Source organism: Centruroides sculpturatus, unplaced genomic scaffold (genome assembly GCF_000671375.1).
Source record: "Centruroides sculpturatus isolate CEXI.00-Female unplaced genomic scaffold, Cexi_2.0 scaffold779, whole genome shotgun sequence".
In the NCBI taxonomy this organism is placed as follows: Eukaryota; Metazoa; Arthropoda; class Arachnida; order Scorpiones; family Buthidae; genus Centruroides; species Centruroides sculpturatus.
The window spans coordinates 58,546-73,512 of NW_019385026.1; the positions used below are offsets into that span (position 1 = coordinate 58,546).

Here is a 14,967-nt window from a genome sequence, read left to right on the forward strand (position 1 = left end):
AACTGTAAAATTCATTAAATTTCTATTATGTAAAACTCAATTTCACTTGAAACACATTGTGTTTTATTCTGATTTTGTTCATATATAATAACAAGAAATAAAATAGTATTGTTTATTCTGAACATTAAAATATTTACTTATTGTTAAACTATTTTATGATAAGTTTATCATTAGACACTGCTTTTCACTTAGATTCATTACATGGATTTTTTTCCATTCCATCAAATTGTACATTTATTGGTAATATTTATAGTTTTACTCCTCTGTTGTAAGGGGCTGTTTTTAAATGATGTTCACACTGAAAGGGAGGGAGGGGGTTGAGTATTAGTGGACATCCATTTATTTTATTAAATTTTATACAGTATGCATTTTATTATATTTATTTCAAAGTTTCTTGTATGTTTCATTTCTGCTTATGGTATCTATCATTCATAAAGTGATGAAGGTTTTAACAGGGATAGAGTTATGTGAGCCGGCGGGGAGGTTGGAAATTCCTCTCCTTTCTGGCAACAGGTCGGTGACCTACTTTCTTGTCAAGGATGAGATTTACGTTATGTTATGCATTACGCGAGTGGAGGAGAGTCAGAGGGGTCAATGATAAGACAATGGCACAGTCGAATAAAGACACCATTTTTAACAAAACAAACCGTTTATTAAAGTCAACTAAGAAAATAAACGTTTCTAACACTATACTTCTAATTCACGGAGGAGAGAGAGAGTTTACAATAAAGCTTTCATACCTCCTGAGAAAATATCAGAATGACAACAATATGACAACAATATGACGAATTTCGCCCGTATTTGTAAACTATACATCGTTTTATCATGAGAATGTTTGTTTGGCCAGGAAGGGTTAAAAAATTCCCATGTACTCTATAGTTCGTTTCTGTAGTAAAGGATTAAATTCTTTTATGAAATTAAATAAACTTCGAATTTCACAGTTATGTTGGACATCCATAGAGGGAAAGGGGTTACAAAAAGTTGGACAAACTGGGACAAGAGGGGGAAGTAAAAATTTCAAGAAAAATGCACATGTAATTTATGGACAGCCCAAGTGCTTAGACTGTAGAAAATGGACTTACACCACTTTCAAAATCAATGGTTATGCAATGTCATTTACCAATAAATTTTCAATTGATCAAAGCTTATGATTATTTTAAAATGTTAAGTGTAAATTGTTTATAAATAAAAAATTTACACTACATTGTATGTATATTATGTGTTTTCTCAATTTTTTCCAAAAGTGGACTTACACCACTTTCAAAATAAACGGGCCATATAACTATTGGGTTTGGATGTTTATATTTGAGTTATTTCAAGTTGCCAGTTACGCTGCTCAAAGGTCCAGATAGCTTAACTGGCAATGCAAATACATGGTAAGCAGGCATTAAGAGTTCAAGTCCTGCTCTCAGCCAATTCTTCTCTTCCAAAATCTTCTAAATTAATAAAAAAACGAGATTTAAGAGAATTTTTACTTAAGTATCCTTGAAAACAATTACCATATATGTATTATTACAGTTATAATAAGTTAAATTATATAGACATTGCTCAAATAATTTTAAATTAGCGGAAAAAATAGTGATTGATTTGATAAGCACATCTTAAAGGTTGGTAAAGTATAGTGATTAGCATTTTTTTTAGATTATTTAGGAATAACTTTTACAAAAGAAGAACCCACTGTCTAGGTATAAGACTTGATTTTATAATTAGAGAAAAAAGTAGAGATAGCAAAGTGAAAACTACAGGTTCAAAACAATACAAATTAAATTTTTAGAATCTTGATTTTTCATGAAATGTTTTTGAAAATATAATGAGCAATTATTTATTGTGACACTGTCACAATGCTGGACTGCAATTTTTAATTTATTTACCCTCCACCTCAAATTAGTAGTGCCTTGCTCCTGTACATCATACTTTCCTGCTAGCAATAGTCATGCCTGTCATCTAACTACTTTCAGGGAAAAATTTTTTTAATTGATACAACTTGACTTTTGGTGCCAACCAGAAGTTTGTATATAGTTAATTGGGACTTCCTGCCCCTAAGTTTTTCATATCTGGTCTCAACTTTCATCTATCTCCATTCTCAAGATTAAGGAAGGATGGACAAGCAGACTGATGAGTGGGAATTTATAGGGATGCTAGCTTCTGATTAGGAAAAGGGGATAAGCTTTAAAAAAGTACATAACTTTTCATTTATTTTTCAGAACATTTCCAAACAGTTTAAAAAAAACTAAAATCCTGAACAGTTTACAACCCTACTAGTTGAGTTTAAACTAGCTTCTAAAATATTGCTAAAAGAAAACTCTGACTTTGAAGAAAAAAGATAGTACAAGATAGAGGACAATTTGGAGAAAGTGAATCTATAATTATCTTTTATACAAGATTTTCCAGTTCTTGTACAGAATATATTGGAAAACCTAGGAATAAAATTTGAAATGTTTTTGCATCAGATGAAATGGAAGAAACAATAAAATTAAAATTAAGTAGTACTTGTTCTAAATTAAGATATTTAAAATCATATGGAGGTAGCTTAAGGAAATAAGGATTTCCATTTTCTTCACTCTGATTTTATGCAGATGAGTTTTCAAATGCCTTAAATGAAGGCTGAATGAACATTTGGAATCTATGGAAATTGTAGTTTGGAAAAAAACAAATTGTGCAATTAAAAATATTATCAAATAAAAGGTCAAATTTAGCTTAATAGAAATATCAAATTGATCAATAAAAGTCTAATTGAATTGTACAAGATGATAGCAGACCTTTTTCCAGGACATTTGATTTCAGTATGGAATGGTAAACAACTTATGATTTAGGATAAGACAAATATTCTGGTTTTATAAAGAAATCAAAACATAAAGCCAAATGATCAGTTTCATTTGCAGGTGAAACTTGAAGGAAAATTCCAGAGGCAAAGACCAGGCCTAAAAAACTATTATAACCTGTGGGAAAAATATACTTGTTTTTAAAATTGTAAAAATAGAAAATTTCATTAAAAAAACTCAATTTAACAGAATATAACATTGCACAATAGATATAGACAGTCACAATAAATGCTCAGATATATGTCCTCCATCAGTCTCAATGCAAGCAGTCACATGTCACATAACGGACTATGCATCTTTTCAAATGTTCTGCTGTGTATCCAAACAGCATTACAGATGATGCCACACATTGCTCCAATATCCGTACTTCAGGAACTGACCCAGAGTACATGACAATTTTCAGATGGAATCACAAGTAATAATTGAGTAAAATTTGGCATCAGGCAAACCATGCAACAGGTCTCCCCAACTAATCCATATGCTGGGGAAAATTGTGTATAGATACTGGCAAACAAACACAGTGGATTTATGTTGGCACCAGTGCATTTTCAGATTATGTTAATAGGAATATTTTTTTATCCTGCCATGAATCCACTCTCAAAGTTTGTCCCACTAGTTCGGAACTATCCTGTATATTTAATTATTATTAAGCAGTACTTGTTCTAAACGTTTTAGGCTGCAGTTTTCAAATTGTAGACCTAGGCATTCCCACTGTCATCCGTCTCTGTCTGTCTGACTGATTGTGTCTGTCCTTTGTGAATCTCACAAGCGGAATTAGTTAGACAAAAATTGAGACCAGGTCTGGTCTCAATTTTCATCTAACTAATTCCGTGGAAAACTTTACAGGAACTTCCAGTCTGGACCAGAAGTTGTGTGATTTCAATTCAAAACTTTTTTGAGAATGAAGTTAGATAACTGGCATAACTTGATTGTTATCAGGAGAAGTATGATGTACTGTACAAGGGCAAGACACTACTAAAATCCAGACTAGACATGGAAAGTTTAAGGGTTGATTAACCATATAGAATTCTGGACTAAAAGTTGCGTGATTTTTTTTAATTGAACATTGATTAAAAATACAGCCCAGCATCGTGATAATGTCACAATAAATAAATGCTCATTATATTTGCATTTTCTTAAGTGTTGTTGTTTTGTATTCATTTGTGTGTATGGTATATATTTTTAACAAATATTACATTTTTATTCAAAGTTGCTTTTATAATTTTTCTATATCTGTTTAATAACTATTATTATTTTTTCATCAAATTTTCTTTACTTTTATCCAATCAACAAGTATTTGCACTTTTTTTTAATAAAATATACTATGCATAAATGCATAGTATATTTTGAATAAATGAAAATGATAGTTCTCCTTTAGTATCTTATTAATGTACTGTACAGTGGTACCTCGTATAACGTACTTAATCCGTTCCAAGTGCACGTCCATTAAGTGAATAGTCCGTTATACGAAACGCATTTTCCCATAGAAATGCATGTTAAAACATATAATTCGTTACGCAGCATAAAATAACCGTACTGTACCATAAAAAAAATGAAAATGGAGCAGTCACCAATTATGCTGGGTAGTAGGGATTGTATACCGGTTTACCGATTTACCGGTTAACCGATAAATTGAGAAAAAAACATTCTGTAAACTTACCGGTAATTTTTTGAAATTTACCGGTAATTCGGTAAATGAAAAATCCATTCTAGAAATTTGTATGTAAAAAATATTGTGTTTATAGATATTTAAAAGGGCTAAAGAGACATTGAAAATAAAATAACAGGTAAGTGTAAGCAACAATATTATTAACTTTATGTGAAATATTTTTTGTTTAATTTTAATTTAAACTTTCTTGGGTTTGAGAGGCACTTTAAATTGTACAGAAAGCTCTAGTTAGCATATGTGATTTGTGCTCTGCAGTTTTTTGAGATTTTTAAAGGTTTAAAATCTTTACAATCAACGTTTTTCTTAAAGAGTATGTAAATATCTCTTTTTTTAATATTTAAAAATAATAATACGTAAATATTTCACGTACTTTTTAAATTAATAGCAATTTTTAATACACCACATTATAACAGGACATTAATGTAATATTATTGTAAAATAACATTAAAATTTGAACCTTAAATAATTTTTTTACTTCTAACAACTGTTTAAAATAATTAAATACAAATATTTATTACAAGATTCTAATATTATGCCTTAAGATTGTGCAAAATATGTATTATTCTAATCCGATTTTCTTGGAGAATCCCCATTACTCTCACGAAAAGTACTTTCTTTAATTTTAGATTGTAGAACCAGGTGGAATAGCTTAATAACATGCTGGAAAAATTTTTATTACTTAAAGATGCTGTCCGTAAAAGTTTAGAAACCTAACCTAACCTAACCTGGATTATTTTGTACAAAAATTAGATCAAAATTAGGAGATAAGACTTTAAATAATTTAAGTTTCTTGAGAAGTTATTTTTTTAAAAATGCTAATCAATAAAATGGTATTAGGTACTATATATTATTTCTGTTGTATTTTTATTTTTCTGTATTATTTTATTTTTGTTTATAAAACTTATTATTATAGTTTGTTTAGAATAACACTTTGATTCTTGTTTTTTTATATTCTGTATCTCTGAAATAAAAAATGTGAAATGGAAATCAAAATGACTTATAATTTTTATCACCTTAATTTTATTTTTCAGGAAAAAAATTTACCGGTATTTTAATTTTCATTTACCGAATTACCGGTAAATGAAAAAGTCGGTAAATTTACAATCCCTACTGGGTAGTCAAATGTTGTGAGGCGGAGGTGGAGGAACAATTTCTTCACACATTAATACAGATATAGACTTTTTACACATTGCAGCAGGTCTTTTTTTTTTATTGTTTTTTAATCGGATTCAGATTCAGGAGAGGCTACCGGAGCTTGCAGGGTCAACTCCTCTTGTTCCATTTTTTTTCCCTGCTGGCTTCTTGAAAAACATGTCCAAGGTGGTCTGTTTCTCTGTTGTCTTCAACATATGTCAGAAATGACTGGCAAGGGTGTCATTGTAGAGATTGGAGGTAATGGATGGCCGCCATCGGTTGAACGAAACCTGGCCGTCTTTCTCCATCCATTTACATCTCCTCAAAGACGGTTTTTATCAGAAGGCTGTAAACGTGAATTAGTTAAGTCCACGACCACGTTTTAAACTAAAACAACATTTATTTACAACGATTCTCGAGTACACTTGAAAGAGAGCTACACGTGCTCATGGCAGCAATCACCCGACAATCAGAAGAAGCAACATTACCCAGAATTCTCTCTGGGAAAAACCCAGTTCCCGTTTTTCTATCCGGGATTCCCCGGGAAACTCGTAGAGGAGTGGCGCCCTCTCACCAGTCCGTGATTTGTCGCCGCAAGATCATTGATACTGTTGGCCTCAGCTCTGTTTGGATAATGAGTGTTGGTAAACTCCTGAACCTCTCCCCATTCGACAAGAAAGTTTTTGTCAACTTTCACTCCTTCTGATGATTTCTTGCATCGTTTCAATTGAAATCACTTTTCTGTTTTTTTAGAAGCCATGATTTGCACAACACTTGAACAATGTAAATATCCTGCACTGTGTTGATGTACCTAATAAACAAGGGAGCAAGCCTAATCCCACCGCTCTGTACTTCAGATATACTGATAATATATTCTAATAATACTAATATATTATAAAAATAGCAGATAGTCATTGGCAACGGCAAAAGAGTGGGAACATCATTCGCACTTGTTCGTAGAAAGTCTGTTGGTCGCCTCACGTAACTGCTGAACGGAAAGTCCGTTGTCCGCAGCCAGTCCGTTGCTCGAGTCACATAACGGCCAAACAGAAAGTCCATTATTCGCAGCGTACGTTATACAAGGCACCACTGTATTTATCTTTCTTTGGGTTAGTGGGAAAACTGACTAGAAGTTTTTTAAAACCCAGAATAGGGGTGGTAGAAAACTTTGGACAGGCTGGTTCTAAAAACTAAGTTTTGCCTTGTAACTTACGAATTTTATTATTAGTCCATTATATGATGATGATGATAATAATAATAATAATAAAATACATGCCATATTGTTAGGAAATTCCTGAATACAGACACATACACTTACACACTTAGTTAATTTTTGTCTTGTTTTCCCTTGTCTCTGGTCTGGCATAGTACACAACGACCTGTGTCAACCGAGTATAATTCACTAAACCCAGCATAATAATAATAATATAGGATGGTGAATACAAGGGACTTAAATATTTCTCGGCAGCTTAACAATCATCATATAAAACATCAAATTTAAATTAGAAATGTAGATTTTTTTTATTAATAAAAACAATTAAAATGAATATGTTCTTTATGCTTTAATAACAATAAATTTTAATTTTACAGGTACCAAATTTTCAAGAAATACAGTCACGTTTGGCTTATGTGTGTTGTTCAAGACAACTTGAACAAGTAAAACAGAGTGATTATTGTACGTATCTTAGACCACCTATTGATAAATATGCGACTTTACAATTTAAAAGCTTTGATGAAATAATGGTTAGCAAGATTACATAATTGTTTACATTTTTGATCACATCAATTATTTTTGCAGTAATTGTCATTAAGAACATTAAAGAATTTGGTAATTGAGTGGTGCTGTGCACAAGTCAGTGTTTTGTCTGTGATCAAAGTTTAAAGCAACCACATGACCACTAAACACAATTTTTCTCAAATATGTACAACTCAACAAGGCCAATTTTGTGACAAAGCAGGTATTTTGAAATTTGATCTATGGGTGAGATATTCAAGGTCAAAGTTTGTCATGTAAAATCTATGGGCTGATTGCTGGGTTGTAAGCTGATCATGCACTACATATTAATCAAGTTTCTAATTGCTGTTAATTTACATTGATCTCTACAACAATTTTTTATTTTAGATTTAAATCAATTTTAAATCCTTCTTTTCATACAGTTTGTTTTCTATGCCACAAAGCTCAGTTTTTTTTTCCTAGAAAGTACTTACAAGTTAGTATAAACAAACATCACAAAACCTGATAAATTTGTAAAGCCAAACAACCACCTTACTTTCCACAATTTCATTTAATTACTAAATAATTTGCGTTAGGCACTATTTCTTATTAAATTAATGTTTATTAAATAATTTAGAATATTCTGGAAGAAAAGAATCAGCCTGGACCGCAAGTTGTGGGTTTGAGTTCCACTCTGGGCCGATTCTTCTCCCAGAATATTCTAAATTATTTAATAAACATTAATTTAATTATAATTATTAAATTTAATAAGAAATAGTGCCTAACGCCTCCCTCTAGCGACAAATTATTTAGTAATTAATTAAATAAAATCGTGGAAAAGTAGTCAGGTGTAATCTGGTAGTTGTTTGGCTAAACTTAAAGTATTTAATACTTCAATTAAATATACATGAATTTATGTTATTTAAAGCAGTTTTACATTTTTCCCTTAATTTAATTTTATATATGCCTATGAAATATTTGAGAATTAAACTTTGTTAGCTTCTTACAATATTGTATTAATTTTATTACTTTTATGAAATTTAATTTAATTTTACAGGAAGTTGGTTACAATTACGGGAAAAATTATTTTAATGAGAACAAAGCAAAGCATCATGGACCATTATGTAATTACCAATCTTCCAATCAACACCATCTAAATTTTCAGGTAATTGGATTTTCAAAATTATCTTTATTTTAGCAATTTTTGCATTTAAGAATTATGGAAAAAAAGATATTTTGGTAAAGTAGAAATTTAAATATTTATAAGGTCAAAACAAAAGTAACAATCTGATTTTTAAAAATTATGTAAATAACCACTTTAAAATACTAAAATTTTCAAGTTAATTAAGAAGCAGTATTTTAAGCTCTGATGAAATGCAATATTTATAATGAAATAAAAAGGTACCTTTGCCTGTGGAAACATTATTCCCATATGCATTAAGACACTTGTCACACTGAAAAACTGTGACAAATGCAGTCATAGAAGTCTGTGCTCTGGGAATCAAACAAATCTATCACAGCAGCCATTGTGTTTGCATCCAAGATTTTAGAAGAAAAGACCAATCAGTTATAACACAAGTTTATACTTGTGTTATAACTGATTAGCTTACACTTTTATATAAAGAATTTTTTATTAAAATTTTTGTAAATATGTCTACATTAAATAGGTAAATGTCCAGTCTGAGTAACACTCATCATTAAGAACAGGATCCTATCTTTATATATAATACCAGAAATTGTATAGAATACTAGTAAACAGTATTACAGGTAATACGATGATCCTGTTTTCAATAGAATCATTTAACTGACAACTATTTTCCTATTTTAATATTAGACATATTAACAAGGAAATCTTTAACAAAATTAATTTTAACTGACAGTTATATAATTTTTTTAGCTCCTAAATAACAGATGTTTAGAAGAAAGGGAACTGGTGGTAACACACAAGTAAGAAAGGTTTACAAAATAGTTGATTAAAAGGTTCAGTAACATTTTTCTTTGGCTGTGCATAAAGGTTGACTAATCTTATAAATTTGGTTGAGTTTTAAAGATAATCCCCCTAGGATCCATGTAAGCATACCAGAATTCTGGAAGTTGATATCCAATATTATCGTTTATTCTACTATCTTTATAAAATTTAATTATTTGTGTGCACTCGTATCATTATCTTTTTTCATGATTTTTACTGGATATTTTTTTTAAATTTCACACACTCATTATTACAATGAATCGAGACAGCTGAATTTTTACTATTATGTTTTATGGAATTAATGTTCTTTAAATGTAACTTTAAATTTTTGTTATGTTTCCCCCACATAGATACTGGGGTGTGCACAGCTACATTCAAATCTGAATACTAATCCTTCTGTCTCCAATATGTCTAATTTGATCTGATTTTGTATGTCTATTTTTCCTGTTACTTTAGGGATTAATGTAAGATAATAATTTTTTGAAATTCCTTTAATATATTAGATTATTCGGAAAGTAAGTTCGTTTTTTTTACCACTAAACGGATTAGTCGTATTTTTCCCGCCATTTTCATTCTAAACCGTATTATCATTATATATTTTGACAGCTAGCATTTTAAGACTTACTTGTAAAAAATTTTGTTTGATTTTGTGCAATTGTTTATTTTTTGTGTTCCATCAAACATGGAAGATCAAAAGCATCATTTTCGGAAAATTTTGCCTTTTTATTACCAAAAAATCAAAATGCTGTTCAAGCAAGGAAAAAATTGTGGTACATGTATGGAGATGATGTGTTGACAGAACGACAGTGCCAAAACTGGTTTACAAAATTTTGTTCTGGCAATTTCAATATTGAATATGCACCACGTTCTGGATAGCTAGTTGAAGCCAATGAAAACAAAATAAAAGCACTGATTGAAGCAAACTGCTGAATAACAACACGTGATATCACTAAGAGATTAAATTTGTCAAATTAAACTGTTTATGATTACTTGAAACAAATTGGTTTCGTTTCAAAGCTCGATATATGGGTTCCACATGTTCTTAGAGAGATGCTCTCTTTGGTGGGATTTTAAGGAAATTTTTTTTTGGAGCTTTTACCAGACAATTTAGCAATTGATTCGAAAGTGTACTGCCATCGAATAAACAAATTGAGTAATATCATCAAACAGAAAAGGCGGCCAGAATTGATCGACAAAACAGGTGTAGTGTTTTACCACGATAATGTCAAATTTCACACAAGTTTATAACAGTTTCTGACGAGTTACCAATTTAGATGGGATGTGCTATCACAACAACTATATTCGCCAAATCGAGCACACTCAGATTATTACTTGTTCCGATCTATACAAATTTTTTTTAACTGTAAGACATTTACTTGAAATGACAATGTCAAAAATCACTTGGATTGGTTTTTTGTAAGCAACAATAAAAACTTTTATGAATGTGAAATCATGCTACTACCAGAAACGATGACAACAGGTATTTGACCAAGGTGGTTGATATAAAATATTTATTTATTATAAAATATTGTGTTTTTTTTTCACGGAAAAAAACGAACTTACTTTCCGAACAACCCAATATTTTAATTTAACTATTTTTGTTGTATTAATTTGTATTTTACTAGTCTTTAGAATCTGAGACTGATTTAGTTGTGTGTTTAATACTTTTAGTAATAATTCATTAAATATGTTTTTGTCGTCATTTATTTATTTTTCCTGATCATCAGATAAAGTTGTCTAGTCTTAATTTTTTCTATTGTTGTAAGGTATGTATTTTTCTTTATATATGTGGGATTTCTGAGTAGTAATTGATTAATTTTCAAATTTCAGCATTTAGTAAATTTTTCAATATTAATGTTTGACTATTTCTGATTACTCTCACATCAAAATATTATTTGATTGTTAATTTCATTTTCAGTTTCAAATTTTATTTACCTGAGATAGTATATAATAGTGAAAAAACAAATAATATATTAAGTATTCATTAACGTAGGGATAGATGGCTTTAATTTTAATTCCTTTAATATTTGAAATTCTAAATCTATTTTTGTCATGCTAAGTTCTGCTAATATTGGACCTATACAAATACCCATTGGTATTCCTTCTACCCATGAATAAAAGTTCTCATTATATGAAAAATAATTATTAATTAATGTAAACTGTATAAAATTTATTAACCAATCAGGACACTTATTTTCCTTTAATGTTTGTAAAGAATTTTTAGTTAGTTTTTGTCAATATGACTATATTGAATAGGTATATGTGCAGTCTCTAAGCAGGATCATCACATCATATCATATTATCTTATATATATATAAGATAACATGATATGATATATATTTCTGGGTGTGTGGATATATATATATATATATACCCACACACCCAGAAATTCTGCTTAAAGATAGTTTACATGTTTACATGTCTGATAATTATTTAAATATTATGTAAATTGAAAATGAAATTTGTCTGTATTATACGAGGGCTGTTTCTTTTTCAACCTCAGATGATCCATAAAACAAAGACAAATGCAAATAAAATGAATTTATTACCGTAAGTTAGGTACAAACATGGTTACTTTTCAACATAATCATCGTGAAAACTGAGGCATTTGTCTATCTGTGGATGAGCTTTGAAATCCCCTCTTCATAGAATGTTGCCTTAGTAGCAATATTCTATGAAGAGGGGATTTCAAAGCTCATCCACAGATAGACAAATGCCTCAGTTTTCACGATGATTATGAAAAGTAACCATGTTTGTACCTAACTTACGGTAATAAATTCATTTTATTTGCATTTGTCTTTGTTTTATGGATCATCTGAGGTTGAAAAAGAAACAACCCTTATATAATTTTTGTCATCTACATGAGATGGTTGGACTGATGAGGGACTGACTGTAAGTCTAAAATGCATTTCCAATGTCAATAAAAGCATATATTTTTTGGATCTGATCTCTGACTCAGTTTTCATCATTTGACCTACAAGGTGTGATAAGTCTAAAAATTAGTCAAATTTAGGCCACATACATCATGATACAGTTACAGACAAGAAACAAAAATCTATTTACTGTTGCCTTGGCTCTGCAAAGCACTACAAAGGTTAAAAAATACAAGCTATTACACATCAGAGAAAAACAAATAATCATACATAATACCTTTTATGCTACATAGAAATGTATAGAAGAGGGGATTTACAACAGATGTAGTGCAGATGTCTGTGTACAAACAGTCATGGAAATGTAACCAAGCATGAACAAAGGCACTGGGTACATGCAAGACAAATAGTATGTTAAACTCTATGCCAACTATTATATAAAATTACACACACACACACACACACACACACACACACACACACACACACAAAGTCAGACAATGACCATCTGATAGTGTGTGTATCTAGTATTATACATTAAGACATCAATAATAAGCCCAATATAAAACAAACCTAATTTACACAGTAAAGGTAATTTTTTCCAAAAGATAATCTAAGTATAAATATAAGAATACAGACAAATGTACAATATTTACATTACCTAATAAAATAGGAACTGTTATTTACATCATGTAACAATTCAAAAATGTTAGAGGGATATAAACGTACATACATTAAGACATGCAGTTACACATTTATTTTGATGCAAATCATGCCATTGGACATCATGGGTAAAAAGGACCAGAGAGAATTATGACAAGTGAGTCTACAGGAGAAAATACCAAGAGTAAGACAAAATCATTTAACTATGTGCTCTCCAGAAGTAACAGATAACCAGTTCTTTAAAAGTTAGGGAAGTATCACTGAGCTCACTTAGCTGACATGGCCATTCCCTTTTAGGGAAGGAGGAACTTAATCCATTCTTATTGTCTTGCAGTATTAAACAGTGAAACAGGTAATGCTCAATGCTGTACTGTATGCCACATATATCACATCTGGTGGTTGCTTTTTCTAAATCTGAAAAAATATTGTCAAAAATGGCCAGGTTCTGTTAAGAACTGGGTTGGTCTGTGCCAAGATATGTTAAAATAGATCAAGACATTAGGCAAGAAGAAATGTGTAGCAGCACATCTCTCTTCTTTGTTCCATTGCTGTTGCCACTTGTAGTTCATATTGTCCTGGAGGTGTTGAATGATTCAGGATTTTGTCATCACCAAGTCTGCCCTGTATTACACCTTGCTGATCCACATCCATCAACACCATTTTTCTATACAGTGCATGCCACTGGGTGAAAGAATTGCAACTAACTAGACTAGATGTATGCTGCCTAGCAGGTGACATCACATACGCGAGTATACTGCTGCAGAAATGTCACATACACTTTTGATTGACTATCTATCACAAAAGGAACAGGTGTCTTGTGAACCACGTGATTCATGATATTCTGAAAGGCACCTTTTCATTTGATCACACCTTAAGCATATAAATAGTGCATTTATCACTTTTCTTTCTTATATTACATGAACTGAGAAATGTTAGTTATTCATTGCTTCATTTTTTGTTAAAACAATCATTTATATAGCTTTTTCTTTTTATAAGAATTTTTTCAAATTTATTAATAATTTTATATACAGTAGATCCCCTATAAAACTGTTTCCTATAGTTACGATTCCTATAAGACGACGAAAAAATTGTGGCATTATCCGTACACAACGGTAAAATAACTCCTATAATTGCGTAAAACGTAATCGGGCAGCCAAACTACTTTCCCGCCGTCCGTAGCGTCACGCTACGGACGTTTAGGCGGATAAATTGAGTTTAATTTCGTCTGTACATATAATTATATATAAATTAGGTACTGTACATATAAATATTAGTGTTGTAACGAATAGTATATTCGGCCTCAGGCCGAATACCGAATATTCGGCTAGGAGCGTGGCCGAATAGCCGAATATTCGGCCAAACTATTCGGCTTGATTAACGCACGTACGAAAATTGGCGCGCAAACCGCATTATGGTAAGGATCCTGCTCTCTATTCGCCCGCTGTCACTACGCTTCGCCAATCGCGTTAATTCTTGGCAGTTGTAGCGGACAGACAAGAGTATCATGGAAGTATGTGATAAATGATGATATCAAATGTGTATAACAATGAAATAACCTACACGTGTAAATAACTGAAAAAAAAAAAACAGAGAAGGGCCGCAAAGTGAAAATGTGAAAATAAATATGAAATTGAGTCGATAACATAATCGAACAAGTCGAGGCAGCTTATTGGCACGAAATTCGCGACCGTCAATGCCAAACAATTGTTGTCATAGGCTTCAGAAAGCTAAATGCTTGTAATGTAAGTCACTTAGCGTGCACGGGCGATAGCATGGGGCCGTTCGGGCTATCAAGCTGTCTCGAATCTGTGAAATCGTAACTGTGACTTATATCGACGTCCTATCTGTCTCTTTTCTCCGTTATCACCAGGCTGAGTCATGTAATTGTAAAATGGGAACTCTAGGACGGAAAAGTGACGAATCGAAAGTATCGTGAGCGCGTATTATGATGTATGCACAGGCATACATGGATTAAAGCGATAGAGGAATGAGAAAGGGAAGAGCAACGACGAGCGCTTAAAAAAAGGATAGGCAGGGTCAGACCCTCAGATGTGCGAGGATTCTCCAACGATAGACGTGTACGTGTGCTGATCTTTGTAATTATAAATTGTGAATACATGTGACTA

At 31.3% G+C, this 14,967-nt stretch overlaps 1 protein-coding gene across 1 annotated transcript in view; it reads left to right on the plus strand.

Annotated features, from left to right (window-relative positions):
• Positions 1-2,519: 2,519 nt before the first annotated feature.
• Positions 2,520-14,967, plus strand: part of LOC111633603 (neuropathy target esterase sws-like) — a 14,629-nt gene continuing 2,181 nt past the window's right edge. The window contains exons 1-3 of the mRNA XM_023378210.1: positions 2,520-2,525; positions 7,216-7,368; positions 8,397-8,504. Of these exons, the coding sequence (XP_023233978.1) occupies positions 2,520-2,525; positions 7,216-7,368; positions 8,397-8,504 (267 nt within the window). The remainder of the gene's footprint in view (positions 2,526-7,215; positions 7,369-8,396; positions 8,505-14,967) is intronic.